This window comes from Carassius auratus, chromosome 10 (genome assembly GCF_003368295.1).
Source record: "Carassius auratus strain Wakin chromosome 10, ASM336829v1, whole genome shotgun sequence".
Classification (NCBI taxonomy): Eukaryota; Metazoa; Chordata; class Actinopteri; order Cypriniformes; family Cyprinidae; genus Carassius; species Carassius auratus.
This window is the reverse complement of record NC_039252.1, coordinates 21,030,052-21,045,484: the sequence shown is the minus strand read 5'-3', so window position 1 is coordinate 21,045,484 and position 15,433 is coordinate 21,030,052. Positions and strand designations below refer to the sequence as shown.

Genomic DNA, 15,433 nt, shown 5'->3' with positions numbered 1-15,433 from the left:
TTATATAATTTAATTTAATCTAATTTATATATAAATAATAATTCAAAATATTTGTATGTAAAAAAAAAAAAAATCATGCAATATTTTACGCATGATTAATTACAAAACGAAGCTAAGGTCACAAAATGTACATTTAATAATTTGCTAAATAGTATTAAATACTGTTTCTTGTCAGCAGGACTTACAGACAATAAATGTGTGACTCTGAGAAACGAGTGTCCCCCATGTCTTCCTAAAATGCAAATTTTAACATATTATTAAAACCATCTGTGAGCTATAATTATGCATTGAATGGCTGACAACAGTGTCACCAATATGTTCCCACATTCCTAAAATCCTGCTTGTTCAAAGGTAATTCCAGCTGTTGTGGGAAGTGTGCTCTCAAAATGAACCACAATGCACTGCTTTACCCAGAATCTATCCATTTTGACCACTGTTAAATTGCCCACACCAAATGGTACTTAAAAATAGTTTTTGCATGTGTATTTACCTATTTAAAGTGTCGATCTACTATAATAAATTGTATGTTTTTTCCGATATAAAACAAACAATCCTTAATTAAGTCCGTTCCGTATTCCTTTGTGAAAAGCACAGGCACGGCCAGCGGGAAGTTGTAAACTCAGAAAGGGTTCAGTGACTAGTCCCCTGAAGTGGAGGGCAGGTCTGTTGGTTTTGACTTCAATGGATTAGGCAGGTTGTTAGCGCGTGGAGTGAGAGGGCAGCTGCTCGTGGTACTTTGGTCATTCAGAGCGTATGGATTACAAGGTGCCAGAAACGCTCGGCCCAGCAGTAGGCAGTCCGGCTGCCCTAAGGGAGGTCAGGGGTTAAATGGTTCGTGTCAGAGGGGCCGAAACCCATAATTGAAAATGGACCTTGTCCTCCTTTAGTTCACAAAACCAGCAGAGTGGTTAAGGGCATGGGGTCTGACATATGAAGTCCACTGGGCACGAGGTCACGGCTAAAGATATTTATATAAGTTGCATTTCCACATTCAATCAATCATTATAGTAATTGATAAAATTTTCTTTGCTGCAGTTTTCATGCTCTGCCTGAAGACACACAAATAGTGTAAATGCATCTACATTTATCATCTACATCATCAACTTATCTATGTAATGCAAATGTATGATTTTCCGTTTTTAAATGATCCGTGTAGCTACCATAAAGTCTTCTCAATTGTAATTCATATTGTCAAAACAGTATGATATTCTGATTATTACTTTTCGCTCTTTTCATTTGATCTTGTGTTTATTCTGGTTGTGCTGACATCGATTTAATCATTACTTGGAAAAAAATGTTAATCGTCTGTTCCCTTGATGAAATATTAGTAGGAAGACGTTCTTTCAGGTCTCTTTACTCGAGCCTGCTGGGCTCTATTTGGGCCTTTTGAATGAGGAAAATAAAGAGAAAACTGAGGCAGGAATACGAAGCATATAGAGTCCTTTCTGCTGACCAACTGTGCTGTCGGTGGGCGCTTGTAATCTCTATTGTGCCTCGTCACAGGACAATTAAATCACTCCACCGGAGTCCTGCAGCTCTGTCAGGACACTAACGCAGGCCTGGGTTTGAACGCGGAGAAATATCGTGATTACAGAAGTGTGTGTTTGAATAAACGCGTTTATCTACAGCTATCAATGTTTTTAAAACCGATAGTTACAGTTCAGTCACGGTAAAACACAAGGAGAAACAAAACCTTGTCGTATTGTTACGGTGTGTATCACTGCGCAGCGTTAATAGATGTGTAATATCAACGTTAATGTCTGGTACTATAACTTCTGGCGGAAGAATTAGCCAATTTGGGTTTTTTAAAATATGTTTGTATATTACATTTCAATTATGTAAATGTTTTATTGTCAACGCGCTTTATAAAATCAAAATTAACACAGCACAGCTTTAAATCCGTGGTAAGGCACAGAGGACTCATTTTCGACATTGATTCGGTGAATGAGGTACTATGATGCCATCTAGAGTAAAAATTGTGAACATTGTAGTTTTTCTTTGTTTTGTTTAATAATGTTAATTCATTATTAAAGATAATTTAATATATATATATATATATTTAATTAATTAGTTAATTTTATATATATATATATATATATATATATATATATATATATATATATATATATATATATATATATAACTTATTACCTAAAAAAAAAATATTCATTTTTATTATCTTACGGCTGGAGTAGCCTACACTACACAAGTTTTGCCAAAATTCGAGGTCCAGTCTGCAGATTTGTTTTATAGCTTCAGAATATGATTATGTCCCAGAATATCTGACATGTATTATATTTTTATGTGATTTTAGAACACATTTCATTTGTAATATGTCTGTCTCAGCCATTTATATTGTGTATGATTGCTATGGTTTTTAGATTTCATGAGATTTCTTTTTTTAAGAGATGGACTTTAATCTGAATATTCAGATTTATTCCTTAGAATTAAACTCACCACCTTAAATACACAATATTGAAATAATTATATGGTAAGAAATACACAAAGAAATCAAATAGACAAACAAATGACAAAATTCCTTTTATTTGTATATATATTAGAAAACATAATCACTGTATTTTACAAGAACATATTAAATAAGTGCATGCATACCTGATAGTGTAATCTCATTTACATCTTTATGCATATTGTCAGGAAATCATTTTAGAAAAATTCAAAAGCAAAAAGCATTCTTTACAATTTTGTGATTCCAAATATGAAAATAGTTTTGATACAAAATACCTTCTTTTGCATTTCTTGGTAGTTACTATATTGGACATATATGAAATCAGACATAAAGATGTTTTCTCTTGATCGCCTGCTCAAGCACAACATTTAAAAAGAAAACAAACCAGTCAGAGTGTGAATTCATAAAGCATATTTGGTCTTTTAAGGCATTTTTTTTCCCGCAGCACTAGTTAGTTTACATGCTTTTTTTCCTTCTCCGCTTGTCAAGCATCACAGATTTTTAAGTAAAATGTGGTTTTAGTTTTGTTTTCAGAGGAAAAACTGTAATAGTGTTTGACATTGCAGAACGCAAACAGTAGTTATGAATCTGGACAACATCACTTCTGTCACCTGGAAAACATTTCATGACAACTGTGGAACGTTTCTTCTGCTTCATATTTTTCTCTCTTTATGAAAACGCATCCTGTAAATAAAGGAGTGAAGGTAAACAAACATGCTATCACTGCCTTGTCTGTCTAATGTGCCATCTATGATCAAAAGTAGTTTATAGTGTAACAGAACCGACACATTAAAGCTTTTCAAGTGTGTTTTCCTGCAGTCTATCGGCTGCTGTTGGTCACTGCATACTGAGTTTGGGTCTGCTGCAGAAGTTCAGTGAGTGCCAAGAGTTTTTTCAAGATGTGCTGCGAGAGAAATACAACAATTTCACCCAACATGAGATCACAAGTACTGGCTATCATCATTAAAGGTTTTACTAAGTTCTAATGGTACCTGCTGCGCGCCCCTCTCATTACTGAGCATCCTCAGCTCATCTAAGTGTGTGACACAGAGCTGATGAAGGGCAGCGAGGTCACGGGCCAGGTCAGTGTTAAAGTGCTCTGTGGGTTCAGGCAGCTCTGGGACATTCTGAAAAGAGCAAATGCATGTAAACAGTAAAGACACACTAGACATATGACACAGGGGCATGTGAATATGACTTCATCATTGTGGTTATTTGGAAAATTAATAAGTAAATAAACAAATGCATTTGACTATAATTCCATTTTAACTCATCGCTGAGTATTTCAGTGTAGAAAAATGTGGATAATGAAGCGTTTGCGCCCCCTGGAGGACATCTGATTAATTTCTTGTAAGACTTGAGTTAAACTGTAAAAATAATTTTTTGAAGTTGCAAAAAAACTTCTTTCTGCTAGAAGTTGACAAACCCCAAGTTCGTCCAAAAAAGTGATCATTCTGTCTTTGTTGTTCTTGATGAATGGATTTACTCCTTCCATGTACGGCTCCTGAGATGGGACACAATGAAACATTTAAAGAAAGCAACAATTATAGAACTAGAGAAGTCTTTAAAGACTATTAAAATCCATTTAAAGTGTTTATTTTACTTTGGCACCAAATTCCACCAGGTTGGCCAGATTTTGGACTGCTTTGGCCACTAAGGTGAGTGTCCGGGATGCGACAGGGGAAGGTGGATCTGCACAAATAGATTATTATTATTATTTTTAAAAGATTTATACATTTCTATATTTAAAGTTTGCCAAAATATTGCTGATGCCTATTTAATAAAAACTGAACAATTTAGAATTGACCAATCACAGCTCACCTGCAATGATGTTAAAGATTCTGGGGTTGACAATAGCAGGACAGATCAATCTGAGGAAGACAAATCCACTGAGAGAAAAAAAAAAAAAAAACTTTTGTAAAGCATTTTATTATATAGCTGTTGATAAATTTATACTTTAAAAATATGACATGGTATTAATATTGAATTAAATCCATTATTAAATCAAATTTTGTCCTCCAACACGACTATTTTCATACCTTACAACTCTAGTTCTCATGGTTGTGTTTCTGGGCCACTTCTGCTGTACAGCTTTCTGTAAACATCCATATATGAACCTGAGAGTCCTGCGAGAAAGGAGTGAACATGTCTAAAACTCTATTCTCTCACATTATATCCTTGTTCTGATCACAGAGCTTATAGGCAGAAGTATATTTATATATACAGTGACTCACGGAGGGAGGATTTCAGCAGCCATGAATACTTTCTCCACCAGCTCAGACACAATACTCAGGAGATGAGCGAGATTCACATTCACATCCTCATTCTTCTCCAGTTTAGATGGATTAAGCTAATTTACAGTGGAAACAACATGTGTTTGGCAGGCAAATGACATGCAAACATGTTAGCCAGTCATAAATCATAATAGGACATTTAGATTTTTAAATGTTAAAGATTCTGTATAATTTGAAGAGTTAAAGAGATGATGTCAATATCTAATTAAACCTTAACTAACATTATTAGAGGATCTCAGTGGGGGGAAAAAGGAGGATATGGATATTTTAAGCATTATAATCTCTATGCAATTTTAGTTAACCTAAAAAAAATCTAAGTAATACCTCACAGGACTGTCTAGACTCCATGATCTTGAGGATGGTGTCTTTAAGAGCATGATGAACGAATGGAGTAGCTGTAGCTTTCATGTACTGCTCCATCAGTGTACTGGCCAGAGTGGTGGCACGAAAAAGAGTCGTCGCTTCATCTGAAAAAACAAAAACAAGCAACTGTGTGAAGAATTCTGCTGAATTCAGTCATGCAGCATAAGAAGAGGAATAACAGTACCTTCAGCGCTGATCTCACGGTCATTGAGCTCTCGCAGCAGCTGGGCCTCCAGGTTCTCATGTCTAAATATCCTGAGCAGAACGCTGGCCAGGAGAGTGCGGTCCTGTCCACACACGTGGGCCAAAGCACTGATCACGTGCAACTCTTTCAGCAGAACCAGCTGAAAAAGATCAACTATTATATGCTGGAATGAGTTGCTAGTTCTAACATAATGGTCTCTACCAGGGTTACTACTTTTAACTAAACAATTAAAAAACAAATTGTGTTAACTGACATACAGCTCAAATGAAATAAATTTTTAACAATTTTTAAATGTTTAACAGAAATAAATGTAAGCACTAAAATTACTAACAGCAAATTCTGGAATAAAAAAAACCTTTTAAACTAAAACTAAAAAAATAATATTATATATATATTAGGTGTGTAACGATACGCGTATTCGTATTGAACCGTTCGGTACGACGCTTTCGGTTCGGTACGCGGTACGCATTACGTATACCGAACGGTTCGTTGGAGTAATTAATTATATTTGAAAAAAAAAAAAAAGAGAGAGAAAGAAATATAATGATATGCGTTCAACAAGGTAGCCCAATAACCCAAACAACGTAACAGGCAACGCCCCTGACACTCCCGAAGAAGAAAAAAACACCATCTTATATGTTTATGTTAGGCTACTCAGCAGGCGCTCGCTCACTCAGTACGCGCTGAAGGCTCGTTGCAAAATAGCCAATGCGTTTAACAGACTAGAAATGAGAAGATCCTCCAATAACCAACAGGTCTGGTGTTTGGGTGCACTTTGGATTCCCTTTAAGCTATAATGGTGATGGCAAGAGAGTGGTGGATAAAAAAACAACGGTATGTCGCATCTGCAACATGACAGGGTACACCAGCAGGAATACAAAAAAAAAAAAAAAAAAAAACCAGCGGGAATATCTGGGATATATGCGTCAGTACTATCTGGGAAAAGACGAAAAAAAGGAGAAACATGCACGCAGCAAACTATCCCTGCAGCATTTAGACACTATAGCTTACAGGGAATCCAACCCAAACACCAGACCTGTTGGTTATTTTAGGATCTTATATTTCTGGTCTGTTAAATGCATTAGACATTTTGCAACGAGCCTTCGGCGCGTGCTGAGTGAGCGAGCGCCTTAGGGGCCGTTCACATATCGCTCCTAAAAACGCGTGGAAAACGCTAAGCGCGTCTTTCTCCTCCTTTCCAAAGCGCTCGGGCAGAAGCGCTCATGAGGCGTCTGTCTTTGCTAAGCAACAATGACGTGCTCTCTCCATGAGACGCGGAAATTTCAGCGAAGGATAAATGGATTTGCAGCTCTAAAAATCGCTTGCAGTAGCTCTGCTACTGAATTTATTTCAAAATTGCAATCCATATACAACTATGATCAGCTGTTCCTTCATCTTGGCTGAGCTCTCAACCTTGTTACGGGAAAGGATGAAGCTGATTGGTTGGTTCTTGTCACATGACCCGCGGTGCGCTTGCGGCATTCTGAAAAGTTGAGATGTTTTTACATTTTGCTGTATCTAAAACGTATCGAACCGAACCGAACCGAACCGTGACATCAGTGTATCGTATCAAACCGAACCGTGAATTTTGTGAACCGTTACACCCCTAATATATATATATATATATATATATATATGTATGTGTGTGTGTGTGTATGACAAAAGCACAACATAATTACTTAAAATATAACTAAAATTCAAATGAATTCTGAAACTATAAAAACCTAAAAAATGTTTAATAATAGTCCTTTATCAATATATAAATAATAACCAATGAACTAAACTCAGTCTCAACCACCAGAAATATTTCTCACTGGCCATTACTCTGTTTTTTCATAAATATACGGTAATTTTAAAAGTTATAATTTTTCAAGTGTGACAGTATTTTTTTGTTTCCACCAAAAAATGAAAACTGTAATTGTGGCTTTTTTTCCCAAAAATAAAATTACCTTTTTTCCTTGCATATACAAATTCATATTTTAAAAATGATGTTAACTTGCAATTCCAAGTTTATTTGATACAATTGCAAAAGAAAAGTCAGAATTGTGAGATAAAAAGGAATGTCATGGAATTTGTCAAATTTTGAATTAATCAAAAGTAGTTCATTACACTTAAATCAAATCACGCAGTGTACCTTATATGTAAATATAAAGCCGCAAAAGTCTATTTAAAATTGATCCTGCATGTTCTGCGTGTCTCTGATAATGAATGGCGCAGACGCACGGTTTAATTTTCTACACACTGAAGCGCTCGTGGCGATTTCAGCGTCTGCTGTCTCACTAAATGAGGACGAACACACATGAACAACATCTCCAAAACTACTCTGAGTCACTTCATTAGCATTTGATTGTTTGATTTGATTAAAAATTGCCTCATATCACATACTTACTTAGCAGCTACCCGTCAAAATAAAAGAATGTACACAGTTTATTACTACTTCTACTACTACTACTACTAAAATGAAACAAACATTATTGTTTAGGATTAATCGCACAACATTTCTTCTTTGTTTAATTTTAATAGTAAACCCCCTTTTTTGCCATAAAATAAAGTTTGCTTAAGTTTCAGTAATTAAAAGATAAATGAAATTAATGTTTTATGCTTTTATTTGATAACCAGAAAAATTTAAATACACAACATAGAATATCTGAGGGTTTTTTATACATTCAAATAATCAGAATGTGGTGATTTTAATTTATCATGCTTTTTAATTAACAAATTTGATTGAGAGTTGAGAAAACGTAACCTAAAAAAAAAAAAAAAAAAAAGATTTTTTTCTTGCTGCGTCCCCCAGTTTGGGAACCACTGCTTTATGATTTAAATGGCTCTCTTTTCTTTTAACATTTAAAATGGCAGACAATAAAATGGTCAAAAAAAACGAACTTGCATTGAATAATCAATATCATAAAATATACAGATTTCTTTGTCGCAACTGTCCAGTAACTGAATTTTAGTTCTACGTTGACCGTGTTTATCTATATATCAACTCATGTATGTAACCAACCTCTTTTAACTCGTTGTACACCTCCACAGGCATGATCTTCTCCACAGAGTAGCGCACTCTCAGCCGGAGTGAGCTGGGCGCCACATTCTTCAGAGCCACGTGGGAACTCAGAGGAAACCACTCGTCAATCATCTGACCCCTTTGTAGCCGACACAGAGGGCAGCACATGAACACTGCGGGAGAAGAGCGTACATTATTCCTTAGACCAAACCATTTTGAAAGTCTGAGCATGACGTAATAAGAAGGAACGTACAAATATCATTCTCTTTGCTTTTCTTTGTCTTGTTGCTGAGGCTGATCTCAAGCCTGTTGATTTCACTGGATAAGTCACTGCAGGAATATTGGGAAACATGAATAAAAACGTTTGATTTTATAGAATTAGTCAATATCTGAGGAAGTGGCTTACTCGAAGATGAACTCCTCTGTCCACACAGGGTTTTGGCCCTCCCGCGGATGTGTTTTTGCTACCTGAATGCTGTTCAGGTAAATGTTGCAGTAGGCATTTGTGAAGTGTTTACTAGGAAGGTGGTGAGCCTCCTCAACATTTAGAAATAAACTACTGACCTGTAAAGATATGTGTAACACATGAGGAGTAAGCGCTGTATTTCATATGACGATAAACAACTGAGAAGCAACGGAGAGTTTACCTGACGCAGGCGTTTGTTTGAGCAGGGATGGCTGGGTTTCCTAAGGTTACTACAAAACGTTTGCAGACATTTCATCCAGTCCTATGCAATTGAAGGGGGTAAGAATACATTGAACAGAATTATATTTAGCGTTCTACAAAGGCAATTTTTCTATCCTCACTGCTGCATGACAATATTACAGCCAAACAGATCATAATCTTATTTTAAAATCTAACTGTAATATAAAACTGTGTATTGTGCTCCTGTTATGTGGTTTTTTTGTTGTCGTTGTTGCAATTATGTATTATAAATAATATTGTATTGTATAACTGTATAAACGTCTGTTCAAAAGTTTGGGTTTCAGTAACATTGTAATCTTTTTGAAAGAAGTCCTTTATGCTGATAAAAATACAGTAATATGAAATATAATTAAGTACAAATTGAAAGAACAGTTTTCTATGTTAATTAATTCCTCTGACGGTAAAGCTGAATTTCCAGCATCATTACTCCAGTCTTCAGTGTCACATGATCATTCAGAAATCATTCTTTTATGCTGAATTGGATCTGCTTCTCAATTTACTGTAATTTAGATCAATTTAATGCTTCCTAGCTGAATATAATAATAAAAAAAATCTGACTGACCCAAAACTTTTGAAAAGTAGTGTATGTTGAGCTGGATTTGGGATGTATGAAATTTCCCTTTGGGACTGAAATCAGATGACTGACAAATGGCGTATTTCATATGTTAAACTCAAGTCAGAAAGTGTTACTCTGATGAAAGTGTATTAGCCAGCATTGCTAATGAAGGCATCGGTACCTGAGATTGTTCTGGGGTCTCTCCAGCAAAGTAAAAGATACACTGCTCCTCGCTAAAGTGCTGTACAACTATCTGGAAACAGTTCGGCCTGCAGGAAAAAAAAAAAAAAAAAAAACGCTAAATGTATTTCAATCAAACCTAAAGTCAATCTGTTATCACTGCATGATACAGTGGGAAACAAACCTGCCAAACATGCTGTCATGGACCTCATACACATAACACACACTCAAGTCGATTAAACCCTTTGGTTTAGTTGCTCGCTTCTCACTCTCAAAGTAGATCAGCTGGGAATCGTTTCCCTCAAGGATGAAATATAGATTTTTCCATCTTTTTCCTTTTCCTATAAAAGACACAAGATCTTAGTAAAATGCTGTTGGTAAAGTCTTTAATGTAAAACTACACTGAAACACTGAAAAAGTGGCAATACCTTTACTGAACAGGACATATCCTTTCTTCACAATGTTTTTATAGAAAGCATCCTTGGTCTTTTTACGGATGGTGTTGTAGATTTCTTTGCCTTCGACGGTGTCAGTAAGCACCTGCTCCTGGTGCTGATGAAATCACAGATTTCAAATCACTCACACAATAACATCATTAAAATGAATCAGTGTTTTTGGAAAAAGACATACTTGGACAGATAAAGCATCTTTAAGGTTGTGGCCCTCAACTATCTGTTCCTTCCTGTAGTGTACAATGATGTCATCCATACTGTACAAACACAAGCAATGTGTGTCATGAAACTCAATTTGATACATTCCAAAAGCCATAAAATGCTCCCAAATTGCGTTTACCTTTTGTAGTAACGGCCTCCCATCATAAACTGGTTGCTGGGTGTGGGGCTGATTTTAAAGCGCTGGATGGTCTCAGTGGTGCGGAAGCACAGCGAATAGTCCCCAGGCGTGCTGTCAGATGGGCGCACTAAAAAACTGCCCACCTGCCCAACTGTGGACAGCGATTACAGGAGTTAAGCAGCTGTAACCCTTCACGGTTTATTGCTTTTTTACCTTTTTACTGACCGACCTGTCATTAGTAGGTTGTTAGCCTCTTGCTTGTTGATCTTGCCATGAAACCAGCTAAAAAAGACAGATGATGTTGAGCAGATCATAAGTAAAATAATCATGTATTTCTATTAATTTTATGCAGTGTAGTATATTTTGTATTACTACCGGAAACTAACACCACTCAATCAAGAATCGAAAATAAATAAACTCACGCTTTCCCCTCATGTGGGTCTTCTTCTCGTCCCTGTGAATATGTCAGTATAGGACACCCTGTCATAATACTGTATATATACATATTCATCCAGTTATGGACATGTGTTTATTTATGTTTTGATTCTAAACAGTGTTTCTACTAGTGCTGTATGATTAATTGAAATAGTCATAAAATCACGATTTGAGCGTGCACGATTTCTAAATCGCTTTATAGCACAATTTTCCATGGCCCTGACCTACCACACTATGCTGCCTGATCCAATCAAAATGCAGCACGACTAAATGGAGCGCAAGAACAGAACAGATTGGGCATATGCCCACGTAACTCCAGGTTCACACACTCCATCTGTAGTGCATATTGTTTTCAGAGCCCATGTTAATGGATCAGAGCATTCACACTGCACGCGGTAAAAGATGCGAAAGATGTGAACAGAAAAGGTAGAGAGTTGTGAGTGCACAGGACACAGTATGAGCGAGAGGAGACACGTTTTGTCACAACTTTACTTGGTGATTATTTTGACTTGTGTCTGTTCTAGACTAACTTTCTGATAAAGCTCTAATTGGTTCTCTTTTGGAAATATGTTTCAAATTCATACTCAATACATTAATAACTGTAAAGCATCTCTGTGTCTGTCAAAATCGTGATTAAAATCTAAATTGCAAAAACGATCAAAGAAATTGCGATAGATTTTTTTTTGTGCATCTACTCACCACTTCCTTCACAAGGTCTTGGACTATTAGACCCTGTTCATCTGTTCGGACATTCGTCACCCACAACCAGCCGTCTTCCAGTTCATTATGGACTATAAATGTGTCGCCTTTGAAGAAACTGTGAGCACAAGAATAATTGAGTAAACTTTCTGAACATACATTAACACGTAACTTATTCATACGATTACAAAGCTGAATTTTCAGCATCATTACTCAATTCCAACATGCCAAATAAACATTTCTTATTATAAAAAAGAAAAAAATTTTTTTTTTTTTTTGGAAACCATAATAAAAAAATAAAAAAACAGTATTAATTTGAAATATTAATCTTTCATTACATTATAAATGTATGTACTGTCACTTTTGATCAATATGAAGTATCCTTGCTGAATAATGTATACATTTATATAAAAAAAATACAAAAATGATAAAGAATATATATATATATGTTTGAAAATAAAAAATGACCTGATCTCATCAGTTTCAGGCACTTTGGTGTATGGGAGAATTGCTCGCACCCTCCTGCGGTCTTCAACAGGCTTAGAAAACAAAACATTGTTGTTGTTGTTTTGTTTTTTTAAATACTGTAACAAATTTTCTTCTAATACATTCTACACTAAATGTCTACCTCTGGAGGGGCGACTGGTGATATCAACTTCTCTCCTTTCAGCAGACAGGACTCGTAACTGTAATAACCAATCAGATCCGACAGAGAGGAGAAACGACGGCCTCCAATGTAGTAGTCTCCACACATGGCGATGATCCTGTAAACATTCATTACTCAGGTCACAGATACCATCTCACTATCTAGGCACAAAACCTTGCAGATTAAGATGTAAACACATTGCTAATAAAAATGTGCCATGTCCATTCGTGATTGGTTCAATTTAAAGATGGGTTCGATTCTAAAGCTGGAGAGAAAGATAAGATAAACAAACACCTGAAATGGCTGACTGTGTTGGTCATGCTAAGGAAAGACAACACAAATGAGCCGGGTCGGCGGTCACTCTCCCTGATGAGGTAGCTGCCAGCCGTCCTGGCCTGAAGCAAACGCTCCTCTGCGATCATCCGGTCCAGCTTCCCATGATACCACCTGTCCAGTTACAAACTCCATTACAAATCTTTTACTATTTTCATCAAAGTTCAAAGTTTAAGGAATACTTTACCAAAAAATTTCAATTTACTATAAACTGACTCCATCCAAGATGTAGATTAGTTTCATTATTAAAAGAGATCCAGAGAAATGTAGCATTACATCACTTGCTCACCAATGGGTCCGGTGCAGTGAATGGGTGCCGTCAAAATGAGAGCCCAAACAGCTGATAAAAACATCATAATAATCCACAACACTCCAATCCATCAATTAACATCTTGTGAAGAGAAAAGCTGCGTGTTTGTGAGAAACAAATCCATCAAGACTTGTTTAACACCTATCCTCTATCCATAATTTTGCTTAATATAATAGTCTTGTATGAATCAGGAGAGAAATATGCACAGATCACCATTTACAAGAATGCAAAAAAACAGCCCAAATAAATTTTAAACAAATATGTTGCTGAATATTGATGCGAGGACAACAGACGATAGATTTTATTATAAAGCGTTATTATGGGTTATGGACTTTGGAAAGAAGCTACAGTTAAAATGTAAAACTTTAATGATGCATTTGTTTCTTACAGACACTCAGCTCACTTCATAAGATAATAATTGAAGAAGTTGTGTGGATTACGGTGATGTTTTTATCAGCTTTATGGACTCTCATTCTGATGGCACCCATTCACTGCAGAGGATCAATTGATGAGCAAGTGACAATGATACACTTCTCTAAATCAGTTTCGATGAACTCATCTGCACCTTCTATAGCTTACGGGTGAGCTAATTGTCAGTCATTGTTTTTATTTTTGGGTAAACTATCCCTTTAAACACTCATGGGATGCATAAATGTGGATGTCATATTACACGACTCACTGATTAGCAGGTGGCGCGGTGAGGGTTAAAACAACTTCCTCATCCTCCCCAATTTCCTGCACATCAAGAGCATCACCTTCTTCAACGATGCCCAGTGGAAGACACAAAGGGGCCGCTAGGCACTCCTCAGGAATCAGTGATGCAGATGGTATCCAACCAACAGCTCCTTCATGTGGATGATCTGATATCCCCCTACCAACACCTGAAAAAGACCCCAATATAACATGTCCCGTATTACTACCACCTGCCTTTGAGCCAAACATGACTGTTCCAGGTCTTGGATCCTTTCCAAATACAGAATATGTGACCCCAGGGGGCTGTTTAGGTGGTAAAACCGTGGAATGGATGGACAAAGTGGAGCCCAGGTTCGAGATCTGTATCCTCTGACCACGACAGGCTGGTAAATGTGTGGTCCCATCTCCTCCTGCCCCAGCCATCCGGGTCACCACCGAGAAGGGATCAGGCTCCTCGCTGCCACTATGGGTTGCCATCATTGTCACCCAGGGAAGTTGACAATGAAATCTGACAGTGTTCAGGAGGGTTTCCCCTCCCGAAACCAACAACTACACCTTTATTCCCTTTTAGGAGCGTTTCCTCTAATTCACTGTGGTGGTTTGGGTCTAACACAAGACAGACAGCTTCAGATCGTCATTGTTTGCTTTTCTCCTAATCTGAAAAAAAGGACGAACACAGAAAAAACTCAAATACTGAGATATGCCTTAGAAAGTAATGTTATCATTGTTTGCACATGATGCTAGCGCATTTTTGCCTTTGTAATCACATAACGATCTTATTTTTCTGGGAAATAAACATCAGCTCTATTACGAGGAACTGATTTTCGCCTAGAATAGGACTAAACAAAAACCGAATAAAGTTCAATCTGCATACAAATGACGGCTATGTGCGTTAGCTCGTTAGCTTGGTTTGGTTCTGGCCAGGTTTGACACAACAAAAGCCCAGCGTTTAAGGTTAGTTGAGCGCTAAGGCTTTTGTTACAGTGAGGTAGGAGAGTTAAAAAGTTGGGAAGAGATGTTAAAGATGATGTTAAGGAAGATTCGCGTTAACTTTTGGTTTCACTCACTTCGGCTAGTTTCATGTTGAGAGTTGTCTTGTGAATTCTCGCGCAGCCTTTGCGCCCCTCAAACACTCCCACCTCTCGTGAGCCCGCCCGCCGCGCTCTACCCACTGCCTTGAGGCGCGTGCCCGTCACATTAAGATGAGGGTTTCTTTTAAATGCAATTAATTTATTTTTAAAGGCAGCGTGGCATCACGTATCACGCATCTGCAGTAACGTTACTGAGGTAATAAAATATCTAGAAATTGATTTATAGAAACAATTGTCTCGGTTTTATAACAAGCAACACGTTTTTAATCATTAAAGATAGTTATAATTATACATGGATAATCTGAATATTCGTTTTACTTAGTGTAAGAGCCAATTTATGCAAAATAGCCTACCACATATTTACGGAACTGAGGTAACAGTCTGTAGCAATCTATGCAAAATACGCAAATTAATCGGGTTAAAATCATAAATTATTTCAAGGAGGAATAAATATAATTGTCGAATGCTGTTACTTCTTTGGGCCTACAGAGGGCGACAGACACTTCTTTTAAGTCATAATTAATATGTAAATCTATGAATACGCTATATGAAATAGGCTAGTAGCTATATCCTATGTGTAATACATAAACCTTTTGAAATAATTAATAGCACACCAGGGAACACGATTATCTACGATTTAAGATGATAGGCGTGATTTT

The 15,433-nt window shown here is 36.8% G+C and overlaps 1 protein-coding gene across 2 annotated transcripts; it reads right to left on the bottom strand.

The window, feature by feature from the left end:
• Positions 1-2,528: 2,528 nt before the first annotated feature.
• On the bottom strand, positions 2,529-14,884 carry LOC113110275 (ras GTPase-activating protein 1-like). Of its 2 annotated transcripts, none has more exons than XM_026274370.1 (26): positions 14,751-14,884; positions 13,670-14,340; positions 12,642-12,794; positions 12,330-12,465; positions 12,170-12,240; positions 11,702-11,819; positions 10,990-11,021; positions 10,797-10,849; positions 10,568-10,718; positions 10,406-10,484; positions 10,204-10,327; positions 9,960-10,116; positions 9,777-9,864; positions 8,981-9,061; positions 8,740-8,897; positions 8,587-8,663; positions 8,334-8,506; positions 5,309-5,468; positions 5,086-5,228; positions 4,702-4,817; positions 4,507-4,593; positions 4,289-4,356; positions 4,071-4,159; positions 3,894-3,971; positions 3,460-3,594; positions 2,529-3,371 (listed from the first exon to the last, which is right to left on the bottom strand). In XM_026274370.1, exons 2-26 carry the CDS (start codon positions 14,161-14,163, stop codon positions 3,288-3,290), a joined length of 3,105 nt encoding a protein of 1,034 aa, XP_026130155.1. In that variant the 5' UTR covers positions 14,164-14,340; positions 14,751-14,884; the 3' UTR covers positions 2,529-3,287. The 2 variants fall into 2 exon arrangements, with proteins under 2 accessions (XP_026130155.1, XP_026130156.1); XM_026274371.1 differs by having other exon boundaries at positions 13,670-14,335; positions 14,751-14,841.
• Positions 14,885-15,433: the final 549 nt, after the last annotated feature.

Excerpts from the sequence above, each read along its gene's own strand:
- LOC113110275 (XM_026274370.1), bottom strand. The coding sequence starts at position 14,163 with ATGATGGCAACCCATAGTGGCAGCGAGGAGCCTGATCCCTTCTCGGTG. Across the intron at positions 10,719-10,796 it reads TAACAACCTACTAATGACAG|TTGGGCAGGTGGGCAGTTTT; the intron begins GTCGGTCAGTAA and ends CGCTGTCCACAG. Across the intron at positions 9,062-9,776 it reads AGACCCCAGAACAATCTCAG|GACTGGATGAAATGTCTGCA; the intron begins GTACCGATGCCT and ends TCAATTGCATAG.